This window comes from Carassius auratus, chromosome 27 (assembly GCF_003368295.1).
Source record: "Carassius auratus strain Wakin chromosome 27, ASM336829v1, whole genome shotgun sequence".
In the NCBI taxonomy this organism is placed as follows: domain Eukaryota; kingdom Metazoa; phylum Chordata; class Actinopteri; order Cypriniformes; family Cyprinidae; genus Carassius; species Carassius auratus.
In genome coordinates, this window is record NC_039269.1 from 27233341 (window position 1) to 27252817 (window position 19477).

Consider the following 19477-nt stretch of genomic DNA (forward strand, 5'->3'; position numbering starts at 1 on the left):
CTGTCTGTATGTCCGTCTGTTTGTCATTAGCTATTCCTTTCACTCTGCTCACATTTAGAGTAAATTACTGATTAGATGCATAACAGTAACAGATAAAAACAAGGGCACAAAGCACAACCATCAGTCAAAGTCAAAATCAGACCACAATTCAGGAATATCACAGTAATAAGACAAAACTGCAGGTTTAAAGTTCTCCTTAATAAATTATACAAATCACATTGAATCGCTCTTAATGGTTTCAAATGCAGTACAATTATCAATCCTCAGCTTTTCCAAAGCTGCAATTGCATCTTCTCTTAACAGTTATCTGAGCTTCTGTGCTGAAACCACAACCATTGCAACAAACTAGACTAGACACAATCTCTGTATACACAGGACTAATGTCAGACCTCTGAATACAAGAAAACAAGCTGCAATGCAAGCTGTAATGGAACCATAAAAAAAAAAATCTCTTAAAAAATACACTGCTCCGCCAAGGCTCCTGAACTGCCCTACCTGATCTGGCATGGGTCTGAGAATAGGAGGTCCTGGAGGCCTTCCGTACTGTATAAGCCAGTCCCTAAGGGCCTCCAGAGTGCCCACCCTCCCTCCCTCCCTGTTGGATGTTATGTGGCGCGTGGATGCACCTTCCGGGAGCGGGGAGTAATGTCACATCTATGGACTGTCCTGTGTTGTCCTAGTGTTTCTCCTCATTTTTCTCCAAACCCTTATTTGGCTTTTCCGTCCCTGTTCCCATTTTAGTTCCATTGGTGTCAGCTGTGTCCTGTTTAATTCCTTGATTAGTCCCATCATTTAAGCCCTGAGTTTTCCTGAGTCCAGCATTCTGTCAAAACGTCAATTCCCCTGCTATGTGTGTTCCTTGTTCCTTTGGTTAAATAAAGACTTTCTTCATGGTAATTGCTCCTACATCTCCTTGCCCCTTTGTCTCCTCGTTCCCTCACAATAACAGCACCATGACAAGTACAGCAGATTTTTCTGTGATTCTGGCTGCTGAATAAATCCCACCAGAGCTTTTCACACACACATTACCTCTCCCACAGCAGACAGTCTGCCACCAACCCTGATTACTGTAGCATCACACAACATCTTAAATATTCACCAGAGATGTGTGATTTGTAACAACACATATATACTCAAATTTAGTGTAAATCAATCGTTTAAATTCGTTCTCCATTTCAGTCCATTTCAACTGCTTCGGGACCTCGGAATGCAGCTGAATACTTTTCTGTTTAATAAACTTTGAATTGGCTTTTCATCATTAATACAAAGTGCAGACATGTTCTTTTGTCCTACAGAGCACAACAGTGACCACATTTTTCCAGCGGCCTTGTTCCTGGAAGTATTTCCCCCTTTGTTTTATCCATAAGCAAAAATTCTCAATTTAATACTTTTAGGCCTTGAACCACATTTGCATTTGAAAACCTGAATAAAAAGACCCAGAAACAAGGCTGTGTGCTTGCATTCTTGTATGAGGAATTTAACCACTCTCTGTAATATAAATCCATGACTGTACAGTATGGCTTTCATTTGTAAGATACAATGCATTTGAAACCTATTGTAAAATGCTCATGTATGTACAGTATCAGTAGTTTGAGAGTGTTGAGTGACCAGGTCAGTACTGCAATTTCCAGTGTTTCATTGGAGTTTGCAGCTCTATTATATCTCTCTAAGAGTAACTTTGATGTAGCTCACTTCAGGGATTATGGGTAGTGTAGTTTTTAACCCAGAAAACTTTTTAAGCTGAAATCATACTACTGTATTTGAAGTACTATCAGTCAAAAATCTCAGGGATCATGGTAGACCTGTTTTGAAAGTTGTATGCATTATCGTTAATTAAAAATGAATGGGATTGTTATATCCATAAACCTGCTGTTGTGCTTTTCAGGAGTAACTTTGTCTTGTTTGACGTGCTCTTTCCAACAATCGTTTGTTCTTCTTTCCTGACAGATTTTCATCTTTGAGAATAACATCTACTACAAAGCGCAAGTGACCAGCCCATCAGTCCGTCTGGTGTCCACAGGCAGTCTGGGGGTCGTATTTAATGGACTTGCTGACTGGCTCTATGAAGGTAAAACCCATAAGCATGAATAATAAAATACCCAGAGGGTTGTGTGCATGTAATAAAAGAGCAGAAGTGATTGTGACTGTCTGATGTGTTTAGACTGGGTGGAGATTCTGTCTCATCCATCTCTCTGACTTAACACATTTCTTCTCAACTTATATGAATATATTACGTTTTATTTTTATTTAAACGACAGTGCTGCAATGTACATATCTACTTATAAGTTTAGATCTGGCAGATTTTGCAAGATAAAGTAAAAAAAAACCTTCTTGATTAAAAAAAACTGATAATTTAACATTTTCTACATGACAAAATAATAACTAAATTTTCACAAGTCAAAGTGTATTTTTTTTTTTTAATTCGATTACTTTGCTAAAGTACTTTATAACAGCAGTAGTATCTCTGAACCCGATCGTTTCACACAAATAGTACAGTGTCGTAATACTGCTTGATTTAGAGTACCTTAATTGCAGTAAATTGTGGAAGAGTTAAATGCTGCTGATGTGAAGTGACCTTGGTGACATCAGCTGAAAAGGAAAGACAAAGCAAGTTATTATAATATGATGAAATATTACAAAAAAATAATGTTTTTGCTTTGAATCACTTGCACAATATAAGACCAGAAACATGTATTAGTAAAGTAAATAGGGTCAAACTGGCTTTCATTTTTCAGCATGTGTGTGTATGACGGGCTGTACTTATTGCACAAGCATGATAACACCATTTATCATATCGCATTTCTTCATCAGGGTGTGTCGCTGAGCTTTGCTTCTGCCATTAAAATCCATCAGGCAGTTTGAAACCCCTCTGCATCTGTACTAAATCTAGACTAGTTGATAAGTTTATGTGCTTTTCGGTTATGTGCACACTCTTGAAAAATGGACGCTTGTATTACTGAGATATGGGAAACTGTTTACTTAAATAATATTTTGTCATTGCTCCAGTTCAATGAGATAGAAAGTGAAAAAAAGAGACCAAAACCATGTAAACTTTTAAAATTGTGTGCCATTATTATAGTATTCAATCATTAAATGTTTATGTAAAATAGGACTTGCACAAGTAATCGTTTTACTACGTAGTTGAGTCAAATGTGCCAGATGTAAATAAGAGTTTGTGTTAACCTATTTCTGCTGATTTACACATAAAAAAACATCATGAAAAAAGTATCACGAAAAGTAAGCAGTTTTTCAATGCTGATAATGCTGAAGATTCAACTTTGCATCACATGCAAATACACCCTGAAATATAGATCTTTTGATTAAAACTATAATAATTTAATAATACATTTGCTTGTGCATATTATATAAAAGTGTTCATCAGTTATGCTTTCTCCGTGTCTTTGTCAGCTCTGTAGTTCTGATGTTCCTGCTGTATGAGAGCACATTCGCAGCATGTTTGTTTGTGACACATGTTGAACTGTATGGTATGCCAGTAATTGGTTATATCCTAAATTAACATCTCAGTCTGAGACTATTCTTAGTTACATGCTCTTATAACCTCCATTTATTTTGTTTAAAGACCTCTACTGCCATCCCGTGGTCTCACATTTCATGACAGATAGCATTTCATCAGAACAGACGGAGTAAACATTGGTTCACAAAGGGAAATGTACATTCTGTCCTGTCATTTGTGGAACATAAAAGAAGATATTTGAAGAATGTTTAAGCTCCTCTTTCCTTAAAACAAATAAGGGTGGTAATATATATTGTTGAGTAAACTTAAAACTATTCAAATTAGCTTTTGTTACCTGATAAAAAGGTCAAATAAAATTAAACATAAATATTACTGTGTGTGTGTGTGTGCCTACAGCACACACACACACACACACATCTGCTCAATTTCTCTATTGATGTTTCACAGAAAAGCACTTGGATTTGACATTAAATAAAAAAGACAACATTTGAATTATTTGGTGAACTGAATATTTGGAGCCATGGTGTAGTGATGTCCCAGGTGCTCATGTTGGTGGAGCAGGTTTGAACAAAACAATTTGACAAAAAATGTATTGACATGCGTAGTCATCAGGGCTTATATTTATGAACAAATGTCTGTTTAAATCATCAAGTAGATTTTGCATAAGAATGTATGAACGATTATTGAATAAGCCTTATTCTTGCGCAATAAATAAATAACCAAACAAATAAAATGAGTCCTGTCAGTGTTATTCTCTTGTATGTTACTTAATGTCTTAATGAGCTCTAGAGGTCCAGTTTGCAGGGTTACAGACTCATATTTTCCATCCGCTCTGTTCCTCCTCCAGCTCTCGGCTGTCAGCTGTATGCAGTGATGGATGAGACTCCCGAGGCAGCAGCCTACAGGCAAATGAATGCGATAAATCACACGCGTGGTTTCTGCACATGTTGCAGTTATGTATTTTGCAATGTGTTCTCTGTCCGCGGTTGCTTGATATTAGATATTAGGATCTGACAGAGATGCGGACACAACGCAGCAAAGCTTTACAAGACACAAAACTTCCTTGAGTTAAGTTTTGTGTTTAATCCACTCGTGTTTTATTTGTTTGTGTTCACAGAGGAGATCTTCCAGAGTCACATCGCTCACTGGTGGTCACCAGATGGTCTCAGACTGGCATATGCCACCATCAATGACACTCTGGTGCCCAAGATGGAGTTACCCATGTTCACAAACGCACTGTATCCCAGCGGACAGGAGTACCGCTACCCTAAAGTAAATCTCTGCAGCTTGTTTTTATGTTTGTGTTATGTTTGTTTGTGTTCCTCAGTGTCAGTATCTTCCAATGTCTCTGTAACCTTGAAACGGGATCTGATGGTTGCTGCTGTCTTGATTGACATTTAAAGGGACAGTGCGCCCAAAAATGAAAAATCTGAAAGACTTCTTTGTTAATGATGACCGATTTATCGTTTTTGGCCAAACTTTCTCTTTAAGCACTGTAGTGACATAGTTATGGCAAGCAATAACTGTCCATCTGTAAGTTTATAACTATATAAACTAATTTACATTTATCCATTTGCCAGACAGATTTTTTTCCAAAAGCAGCTTACAGTGCACTGAAAGTATAGTCTGCATTGGGAGTCGAAACCATGACCTTTGCAGGTGCTTTACCAGTTGTACTTGTACTGGAACGGAAAAATATTATTTGCACAAAATATTTTTTATGGTGTTTCTCACATATGATTCTAGAATCATGTGGTTTAAAGGGATAATTCACCCAAAAATGATCATATACTCACCCTCAAGTTGTTCCAAACTGGTCTGAGTTTCTTTCTTCTGTTGAGCACAAATGAAGATATTTTAAAGAATATTGACAAACAAACAAGCAACCCATTGACATCCATAATATTTTTCCCATATAATGGAAGTCAATGGCTACTTGTCTTACTGTTTGTTTTCCAACATCTATTTTTTTATATATCTTTATTTGTGCTCAACAGAAATAAACTCATTTTCATTGTTCAGTGAAACACCCCTATAAGGGTCCCGTGATGAGATCTCTGTTGTCTCTGTAGGCTGGGGAAGAGAACCCTGATATCTATTTGTCAGTGGTGAGTCTGAACGGCCCTTTACACACAGTGAGGATGAGGAAACCAGAAGACCCCAGAATCAGGTGAAGCTCTGCCAGGGACCACACAACAACATCTGCTGCATTGGGCAGTTTTGATAACCAATTTTATTATGCCTTCATTTTGACAATATACACTACCGCTCAAATGTTTGGAGTCAGAAACGTTATATAAATGTTTTTGAAAGTCTGCATTTGTTTGGTAAAAGTACAGTAACATGTATTGTCTTGTATTGTGGTTGATATATATTCCTGTGATGCAAAGCTGAAGTTTCAGCATCAATACTCCAGTCTACAGTGATCCTACAGAAATCACTCTAATATGCTGATTTGTCAGGAAACATTTGTTGTAATTAAAAATGTTGAAAACAATATTTTATTGGAAACCATGCTACATTTTTCCAGGATTCATTGATGAAAATAAGATCAAAAGAACAGCATTTATTTAAAAATGTAACATTATATATATCTTTACTGTCACTTTTGATCAATTTAATGAGTCCATTCTGAATAAATATATTTCTTTAAAAAAAAAAAAAAACCTACCCCAAACTTTTGAACAATATCGTGTCTCTTTAACAAACTCTGTAAACAGGCCAGAGTCAGACTAATGGATTGCATTACTCGACAGAAGAGTGGCTTTAAGAAAAGCTTTTTAGAGCATTTTTAATTTAAGCTACTGATCAAAATCCATTTTAAATAAACACATTTACCCACTAATAGATGTACACAGGCTCTATTTGACACAGTTTGAAGTTGTACTTTAACCAGCTTCCCTCTGTAGGAAAGATTACTACATCACCATGGTGAAGTGGGCAACCAGCACCAAACTGGCAGTAAACTGGCTGAACCGAGCGCAGAACAACTCCATCCTGACCTTGTGTGAGGCCACCACAGGCATCTGCACAAAGGTTTCTTCTGATATACACCAGCACACACTTAATTATCACTAGTGTCCAGGTTTCATAATAATGCTTAGTCATTAAGACTGTAAATTAACACGAATGAAAGTGTGAGAATTACATCATAACCTTAAATTTTCCAGAAAAGGCTATCTGGGTGACAGTGCCTGTTGTTGCATCCAAATGTATTAAAATGCATGTCAGTTCAATTAATTAAAATATTAGTCAGTGCTTCGGCTGTATATAAAAGGACTTTGTCAAACAATAGGAGACATACTGAGGAAAAAAACCAATGATCTGTCGGTGTGTTTTCAGAAACATGAAGATGAGAGTGACAGCTGGCTTCACAGACAGGTGAGTCACGCATCACACGCGTGGGATGTGTGTGTAAGAGTGCTGCTCCAATCTCCGTGAATCTCTCTGCAGAACGAAGCCCCGCTGTTCTCCAGAGACGGACACAGGTTCTTCTTCACCCGAGCCGTTCCACAGGGCGGCCGAGGGAAGTTCTTCCACATAGCCATGTCTACTTCCCAGGTGAGCTGTCACTGAGAAACTACACGTTACTTAGGAAGATTTAAAGAATAGTTCATCCAAAAATGAACATTTTCTGATAATTCACTCACCCTCAGGCCATCTAAGATGTAGTTGACTTTTTTTCTTCAGTTGAACAGTAAGTAAAATTAATACCTGTGGTTATATCTGGCGATATATTGAGTTCTTGCATGTTCGGTCTGTGTAAGAAACTGAACTTTATTTACAACATTACTGTCTGTAATCCATAGATGAACCAGTTTTCTCCTTACCTGGTGTGCTTTTTCTGATGCGTAAAGTGACGGTAGCCATTGACTTGCATTTTAAGAATCACCAAAGGACCATGTTTTCAGCGGTTTCTTTTCAGTTTTACTCAAGAAAAAACTTACGTGTACATCTTCGATGGCCTGAGAGTAAATAAACCGTATCCCTTTAACATCATGTTAAACGTAAGAAGTGACTTCATGTTTTTGTTGTTGTTTTTTTTTTGTAGCCCAACAGCAGCACAGACACACTACAGTCGCTGACATCAGGAGACTGGGACGTGACGGAGATATTAGCGTACAATGAGGAAACCAAACTTGTGTAGGCATATGAGACCAGCAGCTTTCATAAGACCCCAGATGCTGGATTCTGTCCATGTTGTCAATAAGCACTAAAATAAAACAATATGCTATTATCCACATTTTAAAATAGATATCTGTAACAGTAATGTCTTTTCAGATACTTTTTGAGTACAGAAGACGATGCAAGACGGCGTCACCTCTACAGGTATGACAGATGATGTGACACACTGATGTCATCGGGAAGCATTGCACTGATGATATGTGTTGTTTTTTTAGCGCCAACACCACAGGATCCTTCAACCGCCGATGTCTGTCTTGTAATTTAAGCTGTGGATACGTCAGTGGATCATTCAGTCCAGATGCTAACTACTTCCTTCTCAACTGCAAAGGTTTAATGCTTTTTCTGTGCAAAACATCTCTTAATATCTTGTCTTGTGTTAAAGATTTTTTTTACAAAAATGCAAAAGAGGTGCACACATGCCACAAAGCCAAACAGGGCTCAGGTGAAGGACAAAAAAAATAAAATAAAACTAAAGCGAAAACAAACGTGTATATATTAACATTTTGCAATGAACTTAAAATAAATTGTTTTATCATTTACATTTATCATTATCATTTACATTTGTCATTACATTACATTTACACTATTTATCAAGTAAATGTTATGTTGAGTTTCTGCTCAAAACTGACTGGTTTGGTTCATGGCCTATAACACTTTTTAAAATCCCTATGAGAAAAAAAATGAAAGAGAAAAAATACTTATGGAACCAACGATGCTGAAAAAGTGGACGATACTAATGTACTCTATTACATGATTTCTCTATAATAATTGATTCTGATTGGTCAGTTGCTGCATTCTGATTGTTGACTGTTGTCATAAAAATAAAATACAATTCTGCATTGCTATACACAAACCTATTGCGAACTATATGGGCGCCACCATCTTGCCTGCCGCCATTACTGCGTGCCTGCGAAGTGTGACGATGTGACACTTGCCGGTTCCCCTTTAATGAAAGCGGATCCTGCTCATCAAAGAAAATGTCTGATGAAAGGGAATGTCAGGCAGTGGCCAAAAATTACTGAGAAAGGTAATTTATTGACAACATAATTTTAAAAATATGTAATGTAATGTAATTAAGAAGAAGTGCATTAATTGATGACAACAATAAAACCGAATGCTGTCATTACTAACTGTGTTGCTAATATTTTCACAAGCTTCAAATAACTATTAGGCCATCCTTAAAAATATTCTTGTTTGCCATAACCCGACCGACCCTGTCACTTTAGGACCGACCCAATTAATTATTTTTCTCTCCTTTTAGTCCGACGGAATTGCCGTTTGTAATTGCGTTAAGACTCACCGATTTTTTTTTTACCCTTCAAGCAATTAATACAAATGCAATAAAATGTGAGACACACGCAATTGACACTTTTCACACACTCTTAAGCCACACATTCATTTTCTCATGCACAGAAAAATCGCGAAGCAAAGAGCACACGGAGACCGACAGGATAGACAGAGCAGGTGCAACAAAGATTCGTGAATTTCCCAAACGGTTTTATTCCAGGCCTGTAGTTTTGTGCTGTTGTTAAAACGGCCAACCACACAACACGCTCTTCCCGGCATAACTGGACAGCATACGTACTAAAAAAACTAAATAAAAATAACTTTTCTTAAAGCTAACATCTGCTACAGCCACCTACGGGACCAACATGCTACTTCTGCTACTTCCTTAGCAGCAAGGCACGCAGTAACGCCGGCGCTGCTTTACTTCCGTGTTTCGCCGGATTTGTGTATAATAGAATACTCCATATTTTATCTTATTAAAATGGATCATTCCACAATAATAGGCAATAAGCACTATTAGACCAGAAATAAATTTTAATGTAAAGTCAGTGTTTCAATGATTTGTATTCTCTTTTTGTTATCGCTCACTGCCGAGAGTTTGGCTCAGTGACTCTGGCTGATCTGAGCGTGTTAGTCATGACATCATTACCCTGCTGTGTGTTTGATCAACAATAAAGCCTGGTTACCATGGTCACTGATCAGTTTAGCAGGGTCTGATGAGTACAAGGAAAGGTCGGTGTTTGTGCAATTATTAATTGTGTTATGAAGTCAGAGCAGAGCCTTTATGTTCCCTACAACATGACGCTTGTCCAGACCTCAGCACAGAAAGATCAGTTCCGATGATGCATCCTCCCACCTGTTGTGTGGATCAAACCAAGCATTGATAGCAGAGGTCAGTTTTAGATGCTGTTTAGGATCCAAAATAGGTTTGAGTGCATTGATGAATTCCCAGCTTTGAAAAGAGCTCATCTGATCAGTAATTATAGTCACGGTGTCAGCGTCATGGTTTCCACAAAACTATGAAGAAGCACAACTATTTTATAACACTCATAAAAATAAGAAATGTTTCTTTGTTATTGTTTTCTGAAGGATCGTGTGAAACTGAAGACTGCAGTAATGATTTGGCTTTGTTGTACATTGTAAATTATGTTAAAAAAGAAATATAATATTTCACAGTATTACTATATTGTTATTTCTGCTCAAATAAATACAGGTTTGGAGAGCAAAAGAGACTTATTTAAAATAAATGAATAAATTTAGCTGACTCAAACTTACAATAGTGTGCATTAATTGTGTACCACAATATTCTTTACACTTTGGTCAATAATGATATAGATCATGACATACACAGTTTATAGAAAATTAATAATAATAATAAAACTACTCCAAAAATAATGGTCCTTATGATCATTTCCAAAGTATCAATAATTTGAATGTATTATTATTTATTTTATTAAATACTGTAGTCATGTACATTGCAGTGAAACTGCTTCATATATATACAGGTCCTTCTCAAAAAATTAGCATATTGTGATAAAAGTTCATTATTTTCCATAATGTAATGATAAAAATTTAACTTTCATATATTTTAGATTCATTGCACACCAACTGAAATATTTCAGGTCTTTTATTGTTTTAATACTGATGATTTTGGCATACAGCTCATGAAAACCCAAAATTCCTATCTCAAAAAATGTATTATTATATTTATATCTGTATATTGTCCATGTGTAGGTGAGTCTTTGGTAACTGTAACATGAAGCCAGACATTTAATTAACATCACAAGATGCTTACATAGGATGCTATCCTGGCCAAAAAACACCCACTTTGGAAGAAATCATCTGCGCGGTATAGAAAGTAGTTACATGCCATTTAGAGATGCGTTTTACCTGAAATGGGTTTTATTTCACATACATAATAACACACACAATATGTATAGTGTAATGCTCAGATTCACACAAAGCCTAGCATGATTTTGTGAGAGTGGATGACATGAATGTATATGCTGTCAGACACTAATCTTGTTTTTGCGTGCAGGTCCCGGTGTGCCTCACACAGCCGTGTACAGCACCAGAGACGGAGAATACAAGAGTGAGTCTGTTACTGCATTAAAGACAGACACACAATCACATTCACTTTATCAGCTCTGCACCCAAGAGCTTGTTTTACTGGAAAGACAAGATAGAAGACCTACAGTAGGTGGCCAAGCAGAGTGTGCTTTCTACCACCGCGTGCACCGCTGCCGCATTTGCAGCATTTGACGCTGAGTGGGGTTTAACCACAAGTTATCAAACAAACCCATCAAAGCCCATTTTCACAAATAGCCATTAAATTTGACGGATGCAGCCTGAAAAAAAAAAAAAAATAAAATCTTTAATATTAACAGATGAAAATTTAGTATGCCTACTTATGAAGTTTTTAGAATGAATTCAAACAGGATAAGTGTCAAGCCTATGTGCCTGTGCATATATTTACTCTAAGCTACACAGTATTACACCATATTTTAGATTTGAAACATTTAACAGGTGTGCAGTATTATTGATATAATATGAATTATGTGTTATATTATCCTAAAGAAATGGTGGCTTACTTTTAATTGGAGTATTAAACGTGGTAGCCTATTTTGGTGAGCTAGACTGCATACATGGATCCATATGCAAAATGTCAGTATTCTCACATATTAGGCCTATTTTTGTCACAAGTAAATTTTTAATTTATATTTTAAAATCCTTTAATAAAACAGCATGCATTTTTGACATGCACATACTTTGTTATTTGTTACCTGTCCTTTATTTTGACAGAGAACTTCTTGGGAAATAGATATCTGTTTGTACACTGATTTAGAAATTACTGCGTGTTTTATTATTTCCTTTATTTTAGTTAAAGGTGAGGCACTGTATAATTTCGCTACCATTATTTAGACCTAACCTAACTAAAACAAGAAAAGTATAAATTAAACCTGGCCACGATTTAGCTAAATCACTCAAACTGAAAAGAATGGATGAATAAAACGTCCTCACGTTTAAACTCAAGTTCTTTCATTATAATCACCAAAGTGCACACCATGTAAAAAATAGCTTCATTTATTGACAACTTTAGTGATTTTAAACTGAGCTGCCTTTACTTACTTTTATACAGTATAAATAAAAAAATAAAAAAACTGCAGCAACATTTAAATATCTCGGTTGTAGACTTGTGAAGATTTATTTTTAATGCGGATCCCGTACAGTGACCTAAAATAATTATTCACATATAAGAATCGTTCATATTCAAGTGTTTGTGCAGAAAATGAAAGTGAATTAGTGAATTATTAAATGTAAGTTTCAAGCCTTTCATAATTTGTAACATTAATGTGACTAATGTCAAAATATGTTTTAGAACTAGGCTTAGATAACACGCAACACTCAGTCACCTTTTCAATCGTTTTGTTTTTTATGGCATAATGCACACATCCTTAAATGTAGTCTAAACATTCCAAGTTAATATCCTATTTTTTGTACTATTTCTAGTTTTTCATGTCTCAGTTTTAGCCTATTATTACTTATTGTGTTCAATGTTTTTTTTTTTTTTTTTTTTATTGCGACGCAATTAAGTCTTATGAATGTGCAGCTTTGTACACATCGATATGTTTGCTTGTAGAGTGGACCAATGGCCAAGGTCAGGATTTTTTTGTTAAAAAAATTTTGAACTAGCCTGTAGATCGAAATGAAAGCCCCTTAATACAACACAAGGAAACTGTATAATTTTAATGTTTTTTATAATGACAGTTTAATAACCATAGCAGTAAAAGTCTTTGAGTAAATTTATGCAGCCTGCAGCCTATACGACTATCTCATGTTTTGAAAATAACTTTCTAATAATAAATTTTTAATTATTTTGCTAAAGAATTTTAAGGATGTTATAATGTTAAATTATAAAAAAAAATTTGTTTTGTTTTGTTAACGCCATGGCCCTGCAGCGGTGGTACTGTGGCCGTATTAGGCATTTTGGTTGGCCACCTACTGTAGTTATGTGCTTTATCAATGGTGTCCTAAGTCCAATGCGATACACAGAACACCTCAAATGTGAGATTAACATTTATCAAATTGTGTACACCATGTCTGTAAAGAGTGTGAGTAGAGACAAAGGAGAACCGCTGTGTGTTTAGCATAATTAGCAGTGATCGGCCTCTTGGGAAAAAAGGAAGCAGGACAAAACAGACTGATCTCTTGCTTTAATTCACTATTGGGAAACACAGCAAGTCAGTTGTGTTTATTTTGATGCCCATATTAAGAAATAACAGTATTTTTACACCAAGAGGTCAGGGTTTAGCAGGATAGCATGACCCTGTAAGCACCTAATAATTGTTGTAGCTACACCACTATGGGTGGAGAAAGTGGCCTTTTCTCCATTTAAAATACTTGTGTATTCTGATGGAAAAAGCATACAGTATCATTAATATTTCATTATATTATTGTATATTTTTTATCAGTGTGCTATATTACCAGCAGTATTGTTTGGGGGACCGACTTTTTATTGTTTTTTTTTTTTAAGAAATGAATACATTCATTCAGAAATGATGCATTAACTTGATCAAAAGTGACGGTATAATGTTTCTACCAAAATATTTCTATTTGAAAATTCTTTGTTTTTTAATTTTATATTCTTTCTTTTAACAAAGAATCCTCAAAAATGTTAGCATGGTTTCCAAAAACAGATTAAACAGCACAACTGTTTTTAATGTTAATATTAAAATAAAACATATTAATAATAATAATAATAATAATAATAATAAACTATTTATTCTTTTTATTTATTAATTTATTGAGCACCAAATCAGCATATTAGAATGATTTCTCAAGGATTGTCTTATGTACAGTATTGTTCAAAATAATAGCAGTACAATGTGACTAACCAGAATAATCAAGGTTTTTAGTATATTTTTTATTGCTACGTGGCAAACAAGTTACCAGTAAGTTCAGTAGATTGTCAGAAAACAAACAAGACCCAGCATTCATGATATGCACGCTCTTAAGGCTGTGCAATTGGGCAATTAGTTGAAAGGGGTGTGTTCAAAAAAATAGCAGTGTCTACCTTTGACTGTACAAACTCAAAACTATTTTGTACAAACATTTTTTTTTCTGTGATTTAGCAATCCTGTGAATCACTAAACTAATATTTAGTTGTATGACCACAGTTTTTTAAAACTGCTTGACATCTGTGTGGCATGGAGTCAACCAACTTGTGGCACCTCTCAGCTGTTATTCCACTCCATGATTCTTTAACAACATTCCACAATTCATTCACATTTCTTGGTTTTGCTTCAGAAACAGCATTTTTGATATCACCCCACAAGTTCTCAATTGGATTAAGGTCTGGAGATTGGGCTGGCCACTCCATAACATTAATTTTGTTGGTTTGGAACCAAGACTTTGCCCGTTTACTAGTGTGTTTTGGGTCATTGTCTTGTTGAAACAACCATTTCAAGGGCATGTCCTCTTCAGCATAGGGCAACATGACCTCTTCAAGTATTTTAACATATGCAAACTGATCCATGATCCCTGGTATGCGATAAATAGGCCCAACACCATAGTAGGAGAAACATGCCCATATCATGATGCTTGCACCTCCATGCTTCACTGTCTTCACGGTGTACTGTGGCTTGAATTCAGAGTTTGGGGGTCGTCTCACAAACTGCCTGTGGCCCTTGGACCCAAAAAGAACAATTTTACTCTCATCAGTCCACAAAATGTTCCTCCATTTCTCTTTAGGCCAGTTGATGTGTTCTTTGGCAAATTGTAACCTCTTCTGCACATGCCTTTTTTTAACAGAGGGACTTTGCGGGGGATTCTTGAAAATAGATTAGCTTCACACAGACGTCTTCTAACTGTCACAGTACTTACAGGTAACTCCAGACTGTCTTTGATCATCCTGGAGGTGATCATTGGCTGAGCCTTTGCCATTCTGGTTATTCTTCTATCCATTTTGATGGTTGTCTTCCGGCATTGGAGATCATTTTAGCTGAACAGCCTATCATTTTTTGCACCTCTTTATAGGTTTTCCCCTCTCTAATCAACTTTTTAATCAAAGTACGCTGTTCTTCTGAACAATGTCTTGAACGACCCATTTTCCTCAGCTTTCAAATGCATGTTCAACAAGTGTTGGCTTCATCCTTAAATAGGGGCCACCTGATTCACACCTGTTTCTTCACAAAATTGATGACCTCAGTGATTGAATGCCACACTGCTATTTTTTTGAACACACCCCTTTCAACTAATTCAACTAATTGCCCAATTGCACAGCCTTAAGAGCGTGCATATCATGAATGCTGGGTCTCATTTGTTTTCTGAGAATCTACTGAACCTACTGGTAACTTGTTTGCCACGTAGCAATAAAAAAATATACGAAAAACCTTGATTATTCTGGTTAGTCACATTGTACTGCTATTATTTTGAACAAGACTGTATGCTAAAAACAATCAGCTTTGCAAAGGCATAAATTACATTAAATATATTACAATAGTAAATAGTTATTTTATACCTAAAAAAAATACACACAATATTACTGATTACTGAATATTACTGCACCCAAACTTCAGTATGTTTTATAGTAGATAACCATCTACTATATGTGATTCTCTCTGTTTCCCTCAGAGCTGCTGGATGTGGAGCTCAATGAGCAGTTGAACACCACTGTGAACAACACGCAGATGCCCAAAGTAGAGTACAGAAAGATCAACATAGAGGATTACAGTAAGTATCTTACAGCAAACTGAGTCAGTTTTTACAAAGCTGATGATTTTCAAAGCACAGTACCTTTCCCATCATTTGCACAGGTCTCAACATCCAGATCCTGAAGCCAGCAGTGTTTACAGAAACAGCTCAGTACCCCTTACTACTGCTGGTGTAAGTGATTCACACACACAGAATAACTGATACATGTTCCACATGGCAGTCAAAACACAAGAACGGTGTACTGGTTCACAGTGTTGGGGGGAATGCATTACAAGTAATGTGAATTACATAATCTGACTACTTTAAGTAAGTAGTAAAGTAATGCATTACTTTTTTAATTTAGAAATAAATATCTGAGTTAGAATAAGTAACGTCTCGGTTATGTATAAAACCCTTGTTCCCTGAAGGAGGGAATGGAGACATTAAATCAGAAAGAGACTGACAAATGGGATCTCGCCCGAGAGCCCAATCACCTTTGAGTGGTTACAAAATGAGCTAATGGTACACCGAGTACCTTGGTCTGCGGAATTTGCATTTCGAGCTACACCCCGCAAAGGAGCAGCGTGAGCAACTCGCATTCAAGTCTTCACTGAGGAGCCGAGCCAGTGACCCGGCTATTCAGCGGAACAGTGACTCACTCCTTCAGGGAACCAGGATTACATACGTAACCGAGACGTTCCCTTTCAGTCGGTCACATTCTACGTTACGTCAGAAAGAAACTGACAAATGGGGTCCCTTACAAAATGCCACATGGCTGTCTTCCAGTGACCTGTGTGAGTGGTAGCACCCTGTCGTGAGGCCAGCACGAGCGAGGGCCTATAGCTTACACCGAATACACTGGGTAGAATATTCCAGCTGGACGTATACTAGCAGGCAGCCTGCTCGTAGGAGGATTTACAAAAGGCAGGTATCAACCAAAGTTGCTGATGCACATGAACTCTGAGGTACCCAGTCTGCAGGGTTGAAATTTCAATGACAGAGCTGGCAAGGGGCTTGCCAAGGGAAAGACACATGCTACGAAGAGACTTACTTTGGACATACATACGTGGGATTGCCCAGAAAGGGAAATCACAACACATGGAGGCACCTAGTCCCACACAGGGCTGGCCAAAGGGCATGTACGAAAGTGCTGGACATCAACAGTGCTGGAGGAACCCAGGGTTCTGAACTGAGGAACTCATCTGAGGGGAATAGCGCAGTCCATGGAGTGGAATGGCGCAGCAAGCGGATTGACACTGAGCAGGTCCTTACTGGCCTGAAGGGGCGAGTACCCGGGAGGACACGGGCTCTACATGGAGTTTATCAAATCTCGCGAATGTGTCACCCAGCACACAGCTCTACAGATGTCTGTTAGCGAGGCACCATGTGTCAGCGCCCAGGAGGAAGCTACATTCCTAGTTGAGTGAGCTCTCACCCCTAGGGGGCATGGCAGGTCTTGAGCCTGATAAGCCAGGACAATAGCATCCACTATCCAGTGGGATAACCTCTGCTTGGAGACAGCTTTTCCCTTCTACTGGCCTCCGTAACAGACAAAGAGCTATTCTGAGGTCCTAAAGCACTGAGTTCTGCCTAAGTAAGTGCGGAGCACAGGTACTGGACAGACCAGCCAGGGCTGGGTCTCCCTCCTCCAGGGGCAGTGTTTGTAAGTTCACCACCTGATCCCTAAAAGGAGTGGTGGGAACTTTGGGCATGTACTCAGGCCGGGGTCTCCAGACAACATGAGAGTTGGCCGGCCCAAATTCCAGGCATGCTTCATCAACAGAAAATGCCTTCAGGTCCCTGACCCTCAGCCTATGCTGTCAAATAGCTGAACTAACCCTGTCTGAACAGCTGGTTGTAGACCAGTGCTGTGGTTGCAAGATGGCACCTGTGATCGGCTTTGCCTCTGCTCTCTCTCTGCTCTCTCTCTGCTCTCACATGTATCTGTGGTTTCTCTAATGTTGTTGTTGTTTGTCTTATCAGCCCTGATAACTAGTAGCTGTGTCTCAGCTGTTTTGAAATATGATGGTTACACTTTATTCCGCATCAAGGAGACTATGATAGACTTTTCCGTTACCTGGGCTAGGTCGACAGAGGAAGCGGGGATCCAGGGCTGGTGTCCAGGCCAGGCTGAGGAAACAACGTAGACAACCACTATGTCCGAGTGGTCCCGGATTTTTCTGGGTCGAGCGATGCTTACTGTCGGTTCCTCTCCATAAGTTGGGCTGGAACTTGTCCTGTGCGCCTCCGTTCCTTTGGAGGAGTCAAGCTGACTGCATTTTTCGGACTCGGCACGATTTGCTTTGTTTAACACGCACTCCATTGCAAACAAGGCGTTCATCCTTAATGATTTATTCACAAAGGAACATATTGACTTCTTGTTCCTAACTGAGACTCATCTCAATGAACTGTGTCCTCCAGACTGTTCTGTGTTTTGGACACCGCGGGTGTTGCGGCGAGGTGGAGGACTCGCGCTCGTGTATAGGGACCGTTTCTGCTGCAGGCTAATGAATTCGGACTCTTTCGACTCCTTTGAACTACAGATGACTAAGGTTGGAAATACTGATTCATTTTACTGTGTCTTAATTTACCGACCTCCTGGTCCTGCTCGCTTATTTTAAGAGGAATTTGCAGATTTTTTATCTTCAATTATCAAACTTGAAAATATTCTGATACTTGAGGATTTTAACTTCCATATTGATGACTCTTTATGTACTGTGGCATCTGAGTTCTTAACACTCACTGAATCATTTAATTTTAAACAGTTTGTTTCTTGTCCTACACATATAAAAGGCCATACTCTGGACCTTGTTATTTCTTTAGGCCTGAACATTGACCAATTGAGTGTTATGGACTTAAATGTGACAGACCATAGTTGCATATTGTTCAACCTGTCTTCTAATGTTGAATGTCTTCCCTGTAATCCAGCATTGCAAAGACGTATTATTAGTCAAACTACATCTGAGAAATTTTCTGAGTCATTTGACCCTAGTTCTTTTATGGACTGTAGAGATGCTGAATCTTTTCTTCAGTACTTTAACATTCATTGTCTGTCTGTTTTAAATAATGTTGCTCCCCTGTAAAGTAAAAGCACATTCCCTAAGAATCCTTGCCCTTGGGTGAATGAAGAAATAATGTCTTTTAGGAGAAAGTGCCGAAAAGTTGAACGTGAAGTCTGGAAGTACATAGACTGCATTTGAAGGAGATTATCACATTGGTTAATGTTATGATAAAACAGGCTAGATTGACCTATTTTGCTAATCTTGTAAATTTGAACAAGAAAAAGTCCTGTTTGACACTATTTCTAAGATTGTCTCTCCTCTCGCTCCCCAAGTACCTGTGCACTCAAAGTCTGATTGTAATAGGTTTTTACATGCTTTTGTAAACAAGGTGCAGGAGCTACTATAAACCCATCTCTTGAGACTATATCCTATGGTTCTGCATCCTCGTACTCTTGGGACTCTTTCCCCGGTCACTTGTGAGGATATTAAGGGTTTATTGAGTAAAGTGAAACCATCCTCAAGCCCGCTTGATGTATTGCCGACTGCATTGCTACTAAATGTGTTTGATTTAGTCGGACCGTATGTTGTTAAACTGATTTATCTTTCCCTTTAACTGGTTCTGTGCCTAGCCATTTTAAACAAGCAGTTGTCAGCCCCATACTGAAGAAACCTTATTTGGATTCTTCTGAACCAACTAACTACAGGCCTATATCTAAACTGCCTTTTTTATCTAAAATTCTAGACAGAGTGGTGGCGGGGCAGCTGACTTCATATCTTGATGGGAAAGATTTGTTTAATAAATTTCAGTCAGGTTTTCGTAAATGTCATTCAACTG

General features: G+C 37.8%; 1 protein-coding gene across 1 annotated transcript in view; it reads left to right on the forward strand.

Moving 5' to 3' along the window:
- The window catches only part of LOC113046089 (dipeptidyl aminopeptidase-like protein 6), a 136284-nt gene that overhangs the window by 106320 nt on the left and 10487 nt on the right, over positions 1-19477 (forward strand). The window contains exons 8-19 of the mRNA XM_026206957.1: positions 1948-2068; positions 4593-4747; positions 5548-5645; positions 6385-6511; positions 6818-6856; positions 6929-7036; positions 7527-7618; positions 7757-7804; positions 7876-7988; positions 10986-11039; positions 15581-15679; positions 15763-15832. Of these exons, the coding sequence (XP_026062742.1) occupies positions 1948-2068; positions 4593-4747; positions 5548-5645; positions 6385-6511; positions 6818-6856; positions 6929-7036; positions 7527-7618; positions 7757-7804; positions 7876-7988; positions 10986-11039; positions 15581-15679; positions 15763-15832 (1124 nt within the window). The remainder of the gene's footprint in view (positions 1-1947; positions 2069-4592; positions 4748-5547; positions 5646-6384; positions 6512-6817; positions 6857-6928; positions 7037-7526; positions 7619-7756; positions 7805-7875; positions 7989-10985; positions 11040-15580; positions 15680-15762; positions 15833-19477) is intronic.